This window comes from Carcharodon carcharias, chromosome 13 (genome assembly GCF_017639515.1).
Source record: "Carcharodon carcharias isolate sCarCar2 chromosome 13, sCarCar2.pri, whole genome shotgun sequence".
NCBI lineage: Eukaryota > Metazoa > Chordata > Chondrichthyes > Lamniformes > Lamnidae > Carcharodon > Carcharodon carcharias.
Window position 1 is genome coordinate 137,729,425 of NC_054479.1, and position 16,917 is coordinate 137,746,341.

Genomic DNA, 16,917 nt, shown 5'->3' on the forward strand with positions numbered 1-16,917 from the left:
ATCTCCAACAAAAGAGAATCTAACCATTGCCCCTTGATGTTCAATGGCATTACCCTCACTGAATCCCCCATTATCAACACCCTGGGGGTTACCATTGACCAGAAACTGAACTGAACTAGCCATATAAATACTCTGGCTACAAGAGCAGGTCAGAGGCTAGGAATCCTGCGACAAGTAACTCACCTCCTGACTCCCCAAAGCCTGTCCATCATCTACAAGGCACAAGTCAGGAGTGTGATGGAATACTCCCCAATTGCCTGGGTGAGTGCAGCTCCCACAACACTCAAGAAGCTTGACACTGTCCAGAACAAAGCTGCCCGCCTGATTGGCACCACATCCACAAACCTTCACTCACTCCACGACTGACGCACACTATCAGCAGTGTGTACCATCTACAAAATGCACTACAGCAATTCACCAAGGCTCCTTCGACAGCACCTTCCATATCCACGACCACTACCATCTAGAAGGACAGGGGCAGCAGATAGATGGGAACACCAACACCTGGAAGTTTCCCTCCAAGTCACTCACCATCCTGACTTGGAAATATATCGCCGTTCCTTCACTGTTGCTGGGTCAAAATCCTGGAACTCCCTTCCTAACAGCGCTGTGGGTGCACCTACACCACATGGACTGCAGCGGTTCAAGAAGGCAGCTCACCACCACCTTCTTAAGGGCAACTAGGGATGGGCAATAAATGCTGACCCAGCCAGTGAAGCCCACATCCCATGAATGAATTTTAAAAAGTGTTTCTTTTTGAAATTGCCTTGGTCATGCCACTCTGAAGAGTTCAGGTTGCATCATAACTGGGTAGGAAGCCAAAAGTAGCAAACCAAGGTGAAACTATCTCATTCCAGCTATAATTCAGGTGGCCTATAGAGAAATAACAAAAAGCCAACTTCTTTCAGTAGTTTGCATCTTATGTAATTCATTCACGGGATATGGGCATTGTTAACATTTATTGCCCATCCCTAATTGCCCTTGAGAGGAAGTCTTGTGGCTCGGTGGGTAACACCCCTGCCTCTGAACTTGAAACTCTGGGTTCAAACCCCACTCCAGGACTTGTTGGCCATGGAATGAGTGTTCATGATGCCATTTAATAGGTTGATAATCAGGCTGCTAATCCTTCCAAAGCTTTCCCACTATTTCCCAAAAGGGGGGTGGGGGGGAGAAAGTGTATGTGAAGATACAAAACAAACAATTGCCCTTGAAAAGGTGATGGTGAGCTGTCTTTTTAAATGCAGCAGAGTGGTTTGCTTCAGCATTTTGGAGGGAAATTAAGAGTCAGCTATATTGCTGTGGGTCTGCGTTTATATATAAGCCAGTCTGGATAAGGACAGCAGATTTGCTTCCCTAAAAGGAACAAGTGAACAAGATGGGTTCTTGCATCAATCCAATGGTTTAATAGGCACCATTACAGACACTAGCTTCTCATTTTAATTCTCGTTATCTGATCAACATTCCCCCAGCTGCCATAGTGCAATTTGAGCTCATATTGCTGGATCATTTCAACATTTGCCATTTCAACACTCCACCTTGCTCTCATGCCCACATGTCCGTCCTTGGCCTGCTGCATTGTTCCAGTGAAGCTCAACGCAAACTGGAGGAACAGCACCTCATCTTCCGACTAGGCACTTGACAGCCTTCCGGACTGAATATTGAGTTCAACAATTTTAGATCATGAACTCTCTCCTCCATCCCCACCCCCTTTCCGATCCCCCTTTTTTCCAATAATTTATGTAGATTTTTCTTTTTCCCATCTATTTCCATTAGTTTTAAATGTATTTCCTTCCATTGTTTTATCTCTGCCTTTTAGCCTATTTCGATTCCTTGCCCCCACCCCATCCCCACTAGGGCTATCTGTACCTTTATTATCACATTCCTTAGATAATATCACCAACTTCAACACCTCTTTGTCCTTTTGTCTGTGACATCTTTTGGTTATCTCCACCTATCACTGGCCCTCTATCCAGCTCTACCTGTCCCACCACCCCCCCTTAAACCGGCTTATATTTCACCTCTTTTCTATTTTTCCTTAGTTCTGTTGAAGAGTCATACAGACTCGAAACGTTAACTGTGTTCCTCTCCGGAGATGCTGCCAGATCTGCTGAGTTTTTCCAGCGATTCTTGTTTTTGCTGGATCATTGTCCAGGCCTCTGGATTGCTGGTCTAGTAACATAACACTGTGCTACCATACTGCCCTCATTTACAGAGCATAGAATTCAGCTGCTGATGTAGAAAGCAGCAGGAATGGTATTAAGGAAACACCTAGGTGGGCCACATAAATGGGATTACTACAATGCATTAATCATGACAGCTTACCTTCCCTCAGCATAAAGTGTCGAGTTTATGCCTGAGGTATATAAATACATGTGTATTTGAAGAAAATCATGTACACTATTTCTTTGGACCCCTGAAGGCAGACTCAATGCTTTATTCCCATGGACAGCTGCAGCACACAGAAACTTGGCTTCGTCACATCCTTAGGATTCCAAGTGGGAGGAGGGAGTACATGAGCCATGTAAGCTAATAGCCAGTAAACGATACATTATGTAAACAGTAATACATGAAAACACGGGGTAGGTTGCACAACAGAGTTCTACACGATCCACAGGGTCAGTTGACTTCCAATCAGGAAATCTGAAATACAGCCCTGCCCAAAGATTTCCAGGCCTCAATTCATCTAATCACAGTCGACCTGCTAAGACAAAGCATAATTTGGGGAAAAAAATACCTTTCGCCATTTTTCACTTTTTCTTGATTAGTAACTGTTGCCTGAAGTAATACAGGAAAAGTTTCTAAATTGCTTGCACTCCTTAGGTGAGGCATGTTAATGCTGAGGAAGACACCATTTTCTCATTAACCACACCAAGGTCTCAAAACCGGTGTAAAAGCAGGCAGGGTAAAGCTATATCTATCATATCTCAACAATGTGCTTCAATGCTAAATCTCAGATGAGCAGAGGAACCTTTAAGTGCAGATAAATGTTATTAGTTTCTTGACAGCAATTCTTCATTTGAAGCTGGCTGGCGGCTTTGTGCTTTTGCTCCCATCTTGCAGCTAGTTGCTGCTTTCTGCATGTTTCATGTGGGCAGATGAATGAAGGCATGAAGATGTGACCTGGAAGTTAAAATCAGCTGGGACTCATGCTGATGAGGTTGGGGGTTGGGGTAATTTGGCATTTGGCTCACTCCTCACCTGTTAAATCTCACTCCATACGAACATAAGTAGGAGCAGGTGCAGTCCTTTTGGCCCTTTGAGTCTGCTCTGCGTTCAACAACATCATGGCTGATGTTCTACCTCAACTCCACCTTCCCATACTATCCCCATCTCCCTTTGGTATCCAAAAATCTATTGACTTCTGCCTGTCTTGAATATACTCAATGACTGAACTCTCTGGGGTAGAGAATTCCAAAGACTCACAACCCTCTGAGAGAAGAAATTTCTCCTCATCTCAGTCCCAAATGGCTGATCATTTATTCTGGGACTGTGACTCCATGTTCCAGATTCCCCAGCCAAGGGAAACAATCTCTCTGTATCTTCCCCTTAAGCCCCTATATTAGATGTTTCAATTAGATGTTAAAACCAAGGCTAAAATCTTTTACCTTATCACTCTGAGCCTGCAAGAATTATAAGAACAAGAGTAGAAAATTGGACCATTCAACCCCTCAAAACTATTCTGCCTTATTTTTTAGAATGTTGGCTGATCTGTACCTTGATCTATTTACCCACGCTTTATTTTGATATCTTCCCTTCAAAAATCTATCAATCTCAGTCTTGACCCAGTATATTTTTTTCCCTCGTTCTTTCATGGGATGTGAGTTTTGTTGACAATTTGTTGCCCATCTCGAATTAAACCGAGTGGCTTCATTTCACGGGGCAGTTAAGAGTCAACCATGCTTCTGTGAGTCTGGAGCCAAATGATGGTAAAAGAAATTGATGGGTTTTTTTTCCAAGAATTTTCTTCCATATGAAACAAAAAGGAGATATTTTCAGACACCTGAGCAAAATCAGATCACTCTTGAAAGTACTCCAATAATATTCTTGTTGTCCAGTGACCAAGTTTAAAATTATTCGAAGGACATCAGGTGCAGACAGTATTGGGTTAGGCTTTGAAGTACCCCTGCCATTGGCCTGTGAAAATAGGATGCTGATACTCATTGCTCCCTCAGCACCTGGGTTCACACATGAAGCATGACCACCTGAATGAGATACTGGAGGTGGTGACGCCAGAGACTCCATCCACCTCCATAGAATCAACACCATTAAGAAAGGAGGGAAGACAAAGGGAGAAAATTGAATAAAGTGTTTGGGTTTTCATAAACACAGACTCATGAAGGCTGCTCTCCTTATACTTGAAACATAAAAAAAGGTCTAATTCCCATTGCCTTTCCAAATCTGTAAGTGATCCTATGCCTTTCACCACTTCCTTGTGAAACATTGATCTCCTATCCTCAATCCTGTTTTTTTAATGGGTTAAAGCCTGTGCATTGTTCCATGTTTAATTTCAGTACCCAACATTATTATAATAATATTTCTCTTGCAGGCCAGTTCTTATACAGTGAGTTCCAAATCATTGAAACAGCCATGAATACATCTGGACCGGTAAGACAGCAAACTCAGACAGGAGCTCAGACCAAAGGAAGTGAGGGGTCCAAGGGACCGGTGATCATGTTAAATATTAAAGATCGACTCGTGCCTGTGGTGAAAAAGCAAAGAAGGATTTACAATGGGCAGCATCAGGTCGACTGCTGGTTTGATAAAAACAATGCCATCAACCTGATTGATGGATCGTACAAAGATTATCTGGTGTCACATCTCTTCGAGACAACCACAAGCAGTGCAATTGAACTTTAACTTCAGTGGGTGGAATAGAATGTCCATTTTTTCACCACTTTTTCTTTTAAAGCTGTTGCCATCGCAATATTTAGTTGGCTTTTGCACAATTACAAATGTCATGCTTAGTTTCCTTGGTAACCACGTAGTGTTTAAGATTCCACTGCAGATATTCTCCTGAGATTTCCGTGGATAGCAAACATTTTAAAAGCTTGGTCAGTATCCAAGATTTTTGAAGTCACAGTCCAGAGAATCTTTTTGCAAATGAGTGAACTGTTTGTCTCCAGGGATCCTCCTGATAGGAGTTTGCTTTGCGGCTTTTGACAAAATAACCAGCCCAAGCTGAACGAAGACTATGAAAGGCATCACATGTTTAAACCCATTCATTACCATGTCCCCTTCCCCCCAATTCCCTGCCCATTAGAGCTAGGCTGGGATAAATCAGTGACTTCCTTCAGTGACATTTTCCAAAAAAAAAAGCAAGATTTCCTCTTTCTGCCAGACTAACAGTCCAAATGGGTGTCCACAGTAAAATAACAGATATGTGGCCTTGAACTGAACAATCAATGTGACTTGTGTGAGGGATAACAGAAGTCGATAACATATACAGGGGTGCAGTAAAAAGCATGCTTAGCGATTAGATTTGGTGATATTCGGGACAGACTCTTTAACAAATCAATATAACTTTCCCCTGTTGCTATTTTGATATGGGTGTTAAGCCAGTTATTTTATATTCCCCCATAAACAGTAAGGCAGAAGAAAGCCATGCAGATGCAGTAAATATTCTTCTGCTTAAACTGCTAATGGCAATTTCTAAGTTTATAGGTTAGAAGATACAGTTCACTGCCCTGCAAGACTACCATTGGATGAATGTTTCAGATACACAGCAGGTGTTGCCTCCACAGCATGTATGGAAAGCAGTTGTTGGAAGGTTCAGGAGTAACTGAGAGCAGATTTGGATGGTGGCTGTGCACGAATTTAACGGAATTTATCCGTCAAAAGATGTTGAAGCTGGTATATACATCGTAAAAGCATTAAAGTACAAGTCAGAGGAATGCCATATGCCACTGAATGCTCTGTTCAAACTATTACCTTGAATCTAGCTCTAATCATCCAAACACAAAGGAGGCATTCAGCTGGGAGGCCCACTGGCTCATGTCAGTGGAATGAGTAATGAGGAAATATTGAAGGAACTTAGGCTTCTCAGCCTTGCAAGGCGGTGATGATGGCGTGATCTTATCTAAAATAGTAAACAACAGAAACACAAAATCCAAAACATTACTTCAAACAAAACTATAGCAGTAAAACAAGAGGGCAAAAGGTCAATTTGAGGAAAGCAAAATTAGAACTGTTGTCAAGATGTTCTTCACACCAGAAGGGTATTTCAGTGGCTGAGCAATCCCATTCATGGTGCTTGAAGGAAGCATAACTTAGGATGTTGTTGGCATGTGGGCAGTAATTTTCTATTCATTACTGAACTCGACATCTGGGCAGTATAATGAAAATACTAGACTAATTTAAAAACTGTTGGATACACTGATTGGGCACCACAAGAAGGGACAAACTAGAGATGGACTGTTTGAGCCTCCATATTTCTATCTACCTTGTGTGACACCATCAAAGGATTAATGGAGAATATGTGCCAAAAATACAGCAGGTAAACACCTGAATGGATATATGATTTTCTCCCTTTCTTCAGTGGAAGCATTTTTTGAATGAATTTATAAAGCTGTTTTCATTTAAGTACACAGTTGCAGCAAGTTGAATACAAATATTATTGATTTATACCTGGACACAATATTGAAATTTTCCCTATGCGTTACTTTTGAATGCGGGAGAAACTGGTGCAGAGAGGAGGAATTGTTTTATACAAGCCTCCTGCCAAAGAAAGACATTGTTCTTCCCATTTTGAATGTTTTTTTTGATAAATATGTAAAATTCCCACTTATTTTCTGGTCTCTTGTACTGACAGGAACAGGAACCACTCTGCTCATTTCATTATGAAAATGGATGAGTGCAGCTCCAACAACATTCAAGAAATTCAACACTATTCCAGGACGGTGCAGCTCACTTGATCAGCACCCCAGTCACCAGCTTAAACATTCACTGGCTCCACCACTTGTTCACCAGGGCTGCAGTGCCTACCATTTACAAGGTGCCCTGCAGCAACTCACCAAGCTCCCTTCAGCAGCAACTACCAAACCTTTGCCCTCTACTACCCAGAAGGACAAGAGCAACAGGTGCAGGGGGGCACCACCACCTACAAGTTCCCCTCCAGGTCACATACCATCATGACTTAGAATGTTATTGCACTTCCTTCATGCTCACTGGGTTAAAATCCTGGAACTCCTTTCCTAACAGCTCTGTAGCAGTTCAAGAAGGCAGCTCAACACCTCCTTGCCAAAGGCAATTAGGAATGGCAATAAATGCTGGTTTTGCTAGCAATACCAACACCTCATGAATGCATAACAAGAAAACACTGGGTACAAACACTTTGAACAGGTGTTTGTGGATTTTGTGGAATTAGACCTCCTTTGACAGCACCTTCCAAAACCACGACCACTATCATCTAGAAGGGCAAGGGCAGCAGACACATGGGAACACCATCACCTGGAAGTTCACCTCCAAGCTGCTCACCAACCTGACTTGGAAATATATCGCCGTTCCTTCACTGTCGCTGGGTCAAAATCCTAGAACTTCCTCCCTAACAGCACTCTGGGTGTACCTACATCGCAGGGACTGCAATGGTTCAAGGAGGCAGCTCACCACCACCTTCTTAATGGCAATTAGGGATGGCCAATAAATGCTGGCCTTGCCAGCAAAGCCTGCGTCCCTTGATTGAATTTTTTAAAAATTGGAACATGCGCAGGATGAGCAAGAGGTTGTGGTGAGGTAGAGCTGAGTGTAGTCGGTATGCCTTGGACCATGATGTGCTTTCAAATGATGTAGCTGAGGGATAAAAGCAGGTCTACCAACTATTATTGCGACCAAGGACAAGATTTCCAATTCCCAAGAAACATATTTATATTTGTTCATCAAAAAGCAAGGAAAAGCTTGGATCTTTGTAACCAGTGAAAGGAAACATTGGTGATCAAAAAATGGTTTGATTTTTGCCGTTCTTCATTGACTTTCAAAAACAAAATAAAAAGGTGAGAGGGATTTGGATTTCCCACACGAGCAGAGTGCTTATCCATCCTTACTGGACTTCTGCCAAACACAACAACACACCCTCGACCCCAGCTCCTTTTTCAGAGGCAGCACCTCTTGTATCTTGTGAACAGATTCCCCAGTCTCTGCAGCCTAGAGAGGAGACAGAGCTTGGCTGTGAGAGGCCTCTGCACTGAAGGTGAAGGTTTTGAAAAACTTATGGTATTTACAAAAGTAACTAAACATACATCACCAATCACTCTGTAATCAATTGCATGGGCTTTATGGTCCTCTAAACCTTAATTTCCTCTCTGCTGCTCATAGTAATGATGGATATTCAGTATTGCCAAGGAGCAAATGATGGGTCATATTTCCGACATTATGGACAGAATTTAGCTGGCCTGGTAAGAGGTGAATCCCAGTGTCTGGGGAGTGGGAAGGTCCTGTAAGTTATGTCAGGCCAGGATCCCAGCATTGTCCCATCCTCTTCTGGCTTTTCCCAGAGATAGTTCCCAGTCCAGCAGTGGGTCCAGGGGAAAGGAACTGAAGTGATTAAAAAGATATTAAAGAGCCTTTTTGACCATGAATTCCTCCTTTCCCAAAAGGACACAGCTTCCACACTGTGTCTGCAACTCGCCAGGGTCATCAAGGTGGGTGCGCAGCAGGAAGAGCTTCTTCAGTGAAACTGACAAGCTGGGAAAGCTATGATCAATGATGAGCTCCAGCCATGGCCATTGAGAAGCTGCTGTCCAAAGCACGTCTTCTCCCAGATAGTGCTTACACTGCTTGACAGGCGATTGTCAACTTCTTGGAAGGCACTTCATCTGTTTAACACTTCACTCACCGTCAGCTGCACTTCCCTAATGCCAACATTTAATGTGGCACGGCAGAAGCTTATACAGCTCTACCTTCTGCAGGCCTCTTCAATAAGGAGGTGGCCTTTACGTTTTCAAATATTTTTGATTGATCAAAACATTCAATGTCACTTATTCACAAAAAGAACATTACAGCTTAATGCCTTGGAATGTTTTTTCGGAAGCTGTTATGCCCCGAAAATGTTCTACAAGGCATATTCCTGCTTATTAAAGGCAAAATATTTAAAAGCGTAATGGACAAACGTGTAGAGGAAAATGTCACCTCCATTCACAATATTTTGTAATCCAATTCAGGTCAGGTGACTGACTACAATGTTTTTCTTTTATTTGTGGCTTAGGAACAGTCTGGCAGGTTAACTTTTACTTGTCATACACTCATAAATGCGTTTAGAACTATGAATGAATCTATGAAACATATGCATCAATTTCCAAGGAACGAAATGTGATTCAGACTTTTAAAAATATGGCAAAACATGTAGAGAAGCAGTTATCAACTAAACTGGCAAACACTAACACGCAGAAAGACTATATACTTTGCAGTCAAGGAATGGGAATCTCCCATTAGCTGCAACTTCAGTTGGTTCCGCTTGTCCTGGCCCAGTCTTCTATTGGATTGCATTTGATGCGCTTACCATTGTTCTTATTTACACATTATCAGCTACACTTATAATCAAGGCTGCCCACTAACAGTGTTCAAATATGAGTTGTTCAGATCTAAGTGCTCTGAATCTCCACTTAGTGGAATTCTGCACTGGCCCATCTCTACACGGATTGAGTTCAAGAACTGCAACTCAGCTCATTTTGTCTTGGAAGGATGTATTTGTTAGATCTGTGAGTCAGTCGTTTTTTTTTATATTCTTTCATGGGATGTGGGTGTCACTGGCAAGGCCAGCATTTGTTGCCCATCCCTAATTGCCCTTGAGCTGAGTAGCTTGCTCAGCCATTTCAGAGGGCAGTTAAGAGTCAACCGCATTGCTATTGGACCTGGAGTCAGGCCTAGTGGGCATTAGTGAACCAGATGGGCTTTTACAACAATCGATGATAGTTGTCACCATTACTGAGACTAGCTTTATATTTCAGATTTAATTAATTAAATTCAAATTCCACCGGCTGCCTTGGTGAACCCATGTCCCCAAAGTATTAGCCTGGGTCCCTGCGTTCCTGCATAAGTGACATTGCCACTAAACCACCATCTTCCCCAAAAGTTAGAGTCAGCTCTTTATCTAACATTATTTAAATGGGTTCATCGATATTCATCAAACTTAGTCAAATTATGTACTCCCAAGTACTAGCAGTTTCACACAGCCCTTCCATTTTCTACTTCTGCTGACAAAGATTTAATAATAATCGCATTTTCACGAAGTTAACTAGCTCAGACAGGAGGCCTCGTAGCACAATAGGTTGTGTCCCTGCTCCAGAGCTAGGAGCTCTGTGTTCAAGTCCCATTCCAGTTCAGTGGGTGGGTGTCGTTGGCAGGTCCAGGATCGGCTAGGGAACAGACTGCCAACCACAATCAACCCCTGACCGTGAATTCTGCAAATGGCCAATTAGCAGCCAGCGTTAAGCATGCGCTGAAATACTCAGGGCTGCTGGGGTGGGAGGAGGGCGAGCACTGAAGTCAGCATGGGTGCAGGTGAGTGCTTACAACCCCCTGAAGGCAGAGAGCTGCCTCACGGAGCTGAAGGCTTGAACAGCCTGAAATAAAGGTCACAGGAACCAGAAAGAAGTGTCCAAGCTTCATAATCAGTCACCTGAAAGTGTAGGTTATGAAAATGCTGCCCACAGAAATTCATGTTAATTTAAATTTATCATGGAAACTTCACCCTGCCCGTGGATGAGGTTCCCTGAAAAATGCAAAGGCCGCCTGGTCGATTTATCCGCCCGCCCGCCAGCTGTAACTTCCGACGGGCGACGAAAAGTCTCTGTTAATTGTGCCACCAATGGGCTTAACTGTCCTCATAATTGTCACCCGCCGACTGGAATGTCACGTGCGCGCGCGATGGCGTTGGGACGCTCGTCCAATATCATCACGTGTTATTTCACGCTCGAGTGGGTCGGGTGCCCGCTCAGTGAAAAATTCTGCCCCAGGACCTGAAGGCCATGGAAGGAGTGCGCTTGATGCAGCCAAACTGGTTGATTATCAACTTGTAAATCCTTCCAACATACATCGGTGGCAGGATTGGAAGGAATCCCTGGTCAGCCATGTGGTGGAAAGAACACTGGGGCCTCTACCATCACTATCCATAGCACCAGACTACAACATGCATGTAAAAGTGTATGTTGCCACGGCAACTCGGACTCTTTGGTGATCCAGGTGGCTGCTGTGGATCAGGTTGGTGCCCGTGGTACGGGGTTCTGGCCGGGGTGGATCCGGGACCTGTCTCCTTGCCCTACCCATGGTGGAGATCATGGCGCTGTGGGTCGGACCTACCTTCGGGCAGTGAACTTGAGAAGATGAGAATTAGCTCAGATGCCTATTAAGTCTTTGACCCGAGTTGGTTCCTATTCCAGTTTCTCAAAGGGAACTCCAGTCCAGCTACATCCACATCCTTTGAATACAAGTTCTGGCCAGAAATTGCCTCACCAGGAAGGGTTTTGAAGATCAGTTGCTATCTGACTCCTGCAGAACAGAATAAATCCTCTTCCCTAATTGCTCTCTTTCCTGCTTTTGACACCTTCAATTGGGACAGCAGGACTACACTACCTCTGGCCAATTCCTCAATCTGTTCACAAAGAGGAGGGCCAAAGCTTTAAGAGATTAATTCCCCCCTCCCCCCAGCTCCCCCCCACCCCCACTGCCCTCAGCACTCAGATGACCCAGTGAATTCTCGTGAACTGTACACCAGAGAACCTTCCTGAGTTATGCATGCATCGAGGTATTTTGACAATGCATGCCTGGCAATATTTTGCTTTCTGATAACTGTACTGCATTTCTTTTGGGGCGAATTTAATGTAAGTGATTTATTTTTACAGCAGGTAAATATTTTGAATTTATACTCGTAAGTTCTTTGTATTGATCGTTAAACGTGTCTACTTTTCCCATCAGTTTAACAAAAAGTTTGTGTTAAGCTGATACAGAGGGCTCCCGGGGTGGAATTTAATGCTCCCTTTGCAAGTTTGGTGGTGGAGTGGGCGGGTGTGGGGAGGAGGTGGCAGTTGGGGACTCCGCTGCCTTCCTACATCCCAGCTTCCACTCTCATCAAGTCCGTGGTGGAAAGGCCCATGGGCAGTTTTTGCACCCTGCTACCAACTGAGACCCTTAAGTTGGCAATTAATGGTATTAACCCAGCAGCGGGCAGGGGCTCACCATGCAGGGAGCATGACAAGCAAATCCGTGCAGGGTTGCTTGCGGGTTCTTGGGGAGAGGGGTTCCTCGTTCAAAGGCACTCAATGCCTGATTGAGGGACCTGGCATTGTGAAGGGGGGGAGGTGGGGGGGGAGGTGCTGAGAGCCAATTAATGGCCACTGAAAGGCCTCATCCACCTCCGCTGGTATTTTTACCTACAATAGGAGGAGGCCCAGGTCACCTCAGAAGCCCAGCAGCTTTAGCGGTGGGGGCCCGCTGTCGGTCAAGAGGGCAACTGCAGCTCCCTGTAAAACCCAGCTCATGCAGCTCATGTCGCCTCTCCGCATTCTGCAATCAAAATGTATAACCTCGCTCTTCTCGGAATTAAATACATCTCCCATTTGTCTGCCCTCTTTACAGTCTCTCCAAGTCCTTCTGAAATACGTTACTGTCCCTGTTGTTTCCCAGTTTCGTGGCATCTGCAAACTTTGAAATTGTGTTGTGCACACAAATATCTAGGTCATTAATCATCTTCCTAATATCAATGCTTGGAAAATACCACCAACATTTTCTGTTTTTATAATAATCCAAGCGTTCACTTTCTTGCCTCGCGTCCCTTAAGCCTAAATATTGCTGCTGTTAATCTGGCCAAAGAAGGCTGTAAATTACATCAGCCACGGAATGAGAGGGCGCATTTGCAGATTCCTCCTGTTGTTTTAGAATTTGTTTCTGGTGGATAGATTAAGTGATATACTGAGGGCAGGGTTTTGAGTTCGGCGGGGGAGGGGTGTTTAGAGGGTCAGGGAGCAGGTGGGAAATGGACCTCGGCCCGCGATCGCCCCCCCCCCCCACCTGACCATGATTTAACGCCGGCTTAGCCAATTAACGGCCAAGCCAGCATGGAAGGTGCGCCGAAACGCTCAGCGCTGCCGGGGTTGGGAGCGGGAGGAGTCAGCACGGGCGTGGGGGAGCGCCAGAAGGAAAGCTCCCTGAAGGCAGAGAGGTGCCACAGGGAGCTGACGAATTTAAGATCAATCAAAACAGACTGTAAAATCCAGAAGCAATGTCCACACGTCAGAATGAGTCACCTCAACACACAGATGTTGAAAATTATGTCCACACATTATTATCTGTTTTTTTAAATTAATCTGAGAAACCTCATCCCGCCCTTGAACGAGGTTTCCTGAAAAATGCAAAATCTGCCTGGCCGATTTGCCCACCCACGTTACCCGCTGTAACGCTGGACTGGCAGCGAAAAATCCCCGCCGATTGACACATTAACGGCCTTGATTGGCCTCTTAATTGTCCATGGCTGCGCTGCTGATTCTCGTGTGTGCCGACTGAAATATCACGCGAGTGTGCGATGGCGTCAGGAAGCTAGCCCAACATCATTGCTCGCTATTTCACGCTCCAGCGTGTTGGGAGCGCATCCGCATGACAAGGTCAAAACCCCGCCCTGAGGGTATTTGCGTTGCTGACCTCTATCCGCTTTCAATAACACACCTGCTCCTGAGGGTTCGACAATGACTTACATGAACCAGAACCTGGAGCTAGAAGGCGGCATTCAATAGAATGCAAAACCTTTCCAAGTTTGTGTGCCTTCTGCCCTTTTTCTAAATAGTTGACCCTTGCTTCATTACCTTAAAAAATACTATAGATACTACTATACTATAGATCAAAATACTATAGATAAGACCTTTTGTATCATATAAAATAACTTACTGTGTATGCTCATCAAAGTGCCTGACATTAGAAATTGGAGTCAGTGGGTTGATGTTAGCCATCAAAGTTCCCCCATGTCCCATCTCCAGATGCCTCCACTGTCCAAGAGACAGAGTAGGACAAGTGGAATGGAGGCCCACAGGTATATTTCAGGCTCCTTTTATGACCCAGAACAAGTCAGATTTGCCTGAGTTTGAAATTGGTCTTCCTAGAAATGTCCATTTTTCACCAGGATCTTCAGCCAGACCTGCCAGCTCCTCAGTTCATCACATTTTCTGGACAGCCCATCCAGCAGAATGACGAGCTGCATATTGAAAAAGGAACTGAAAGGAGAAAGTAAAGCAAAAGTGATGAAACTTTGGGCTAATTATTCAGCCAAAGTCAAGGTGTCTTCAGTCTTCATCCAACATGTTCTCTAGCTGACCTCCATGTCAAAAGTAGAGAATGGCTGCTATCGCCAGGACCGGCATCATTCACCTTGATCTCGAACATCTCACCACAACAGTGTCAGAAAGAAAGACTTAAATTCTCATGGTGCCTTTCACAAGCTTAGGATGACCCAAAGCACTTTACAGCCAAAGACGTACTTTTGAGGCGTAACCGTGATGACGTGGCAGCCAGTCTGAGCACAGCAAGCTCCCACAAACAGCAATGCGCTAATGGCCAAATAATCTATGACGTTGATCGAAGAATAAATATTGACCATGACACTGGGGAATAACTGCCCTGCACTTCTTCAAAATAGTCCCGTGGGATCTTTTACATCCACCTTAGAGAGTAGATGTGCAGGCCATCTGCTTATTGTCTCATCTGAATAACTGCATATCTGACAGTGCAGCACTCTGGCAGAACTGCCCTGCAGTGTCAGCCTAGATGCTTGTGCCCAAGTCTCTGGAGTGGGATATGGACCCAGAGCCCACTGACTCAGCAGTGTGAGTGTCATCCATTGAGCCACAGCTCATACACAAGGGGTTTATTTAAGAAGTCTAAAATTCATGTGCTTTGGAGAAGCTATTTGTTACTTCTTCTGGATATATTTCACTTGAAAGTTTCAGCGCCTCTTGACATTTTTATATTTTCTGTAGCCAAAAATACAAGATGGGGTGCGAACTATACTGGCTCAGTGCCAGCACACAAACATGGACCCGATTTGAGTCAGAGTGCTCTCTAAAATGTCCACATTGAATGTCACAGCAACTGCCTGGAACCTTGAAAATGCTGACGGGGATTCAGTTCATTCCATCGCTGTCGGGAAACTAGCAGAATGGCAACAAAGATGACCTAATGGAGAGCAGATATAAGGCAAGCCATTGCTGCAATATCATCATGTGAAAAAACTGTTTCTTCATTCCCAAAGAATGTATGTTCATCATACCCTGTGACTGAGTTAAAAAAAAAAGCATGCAAGAGGTGAAAATAGATGCTGCCCAATTCACAAGGACAGAAACATCAGAGAATAAAATAAAAGGTACATGAACTCCTTAATAGGTTAACTTGCCACTAATGTGGAGTAATCCAAGCCCCCGTTTCACTGGAAAATGTGCAAAAATTGCAGAAAAGCAAGAACTTACATTAATAGAATGCTTTTAATATAGAAAAACATCCCGAGGAAGTTCACAGAGTAAGAATGCAATAAATAACAATTATTTGTGGGAGAATTTGGAGACGGCTTTGTTGGAGAGATGAGCTTCAAAAGACTTTCAAGTGAGATGGGACTGGTTGGAGATTTCTGGGCAAGGAATCAAAGCGATACCCAAAACTTCTGTAGGATACACAGGGGAGGATGCCAGTGCCAAAGTATTTGAAGACATGAAAGAGAATTTGAGACTGTAGATGTGGGTTGATACAGTCTCCCCCGGGCATATGTCAACCTGTGAATGCTCTGTAGTGTTGCTCTGGCCTTTTGTGCACAGTTCATTTTCCACCCCACCATTGGTAGCAGCCTGTTTGAAACCTCTTTGCCTTTCCACCTTTAATAAGTTTCTGGAAACTCATTTCTCCCTCTCAAGCTGCGCCTTCCTGACTCAGTGCTGTTTCTGCTCTCTGTAGACCATCAAGGAACAATATTTATGTGAAAGGCAAGTTGTTGAGCTGCTTTAGACATGGCAAGGCAGACAAAGCACAAATGCAAATGTCAATATCTTGCCAGTTTCCCCACAAAACATGAACTTCGTGGTGCAACTATCCCAGCAAAGCGTAAGATTGTGGAAGATAGTTGCCACAAAATAGCTTTGAAAAATCGGCCCTGCAAGTTGTGGAATCTTCTGATAAAACATTTAAAATACACTGGAGTTTAGAAGCGTTAGAGGTGACTTGGTCGAAACCTTTAAGATCCTGAGTGGTCTTGACAGGGTGGATGTGGAGAGGGTGTTTCCTCTTGTGGGAGAATCTAGAACTAGGGGCCACAGTTTAAAATTAATTTATTAATTAATTTAAGACAGAGACGAGGAGAAATTTTTCCTCTCAGAGGGTCATGAGCCTTTGGTACACTCTTCCTCAAAAGGCAGTGGAAGCAGGGTCTTTGAATATTTTTAAGGCGGAGCTAGATAGATTCTTGATTAACAAGGAGGTGAACGGTTATCGGGAGTAGGCAGGAGGTTACAGTCAGATCAGCCATGATCTTAAAGAATGGTGGAGCAGGCTTGAGGGGCTGAGTGGCCTACTCCTGCTCCTAGCTCGTATGTCAAACACTTCTGTGTCCTGCAAAAATTTCTAGGTTTGGTGTTTGCGAGCTCTAAAATTCTGGATAAGTTGCTCGACCAAAACAGATAATGTTTACCTTTCAAAGGAAAATGTACTAAGGGATGAATAGACAATAAAATACTGACTTCCTAAAATGTTGCTGCTCTCCACGATAAGGTCATCAAAGAAACGTTCTGTCATAACCATGTACCAATTTCTAAAGGACTGGATGAAGGAGACAAACATTTCAGCAATTCATTGGAAATGCTGTTCCCAGGAGTCAAGGGTTGCTGAATAGAGTTCGGATCTTGAGTTATTTACATGTGTTAAGCAACCAGTGTACAATGAATGCATTGTCACGAGTTACCC

At 44.0% G+C, this 16,917-nt stretch overlaps 1 protein-coding gene across 1 annotated transcript in view; it reads left to right on the forward strand.

The window, feature by feature from the left end:
* itih5 (inter-alpha-trypsin inhibitor heavy chain 5) overlaps positions 1-5,542 on the forward strand; it is a 50,526-nt gene extending 44,984 nt beyond the window's left edge. Inside the window, exon 13 of the mRNA XM_041202957.1 lies at positions 4,547-5,542. Within this exon, the coding sequence (XP_041058891.1) occupies positions 4,547-4,857 (311 nt within the window). The 3' untranslated portion in view covers positions 4,858-5,542. The remainder of the gene's footprint in view (positions 1-4,546) is intronic.
* The last annotated feature ends 11,375 nt before the right edge of the window (positions 5,543-16,917 follow it).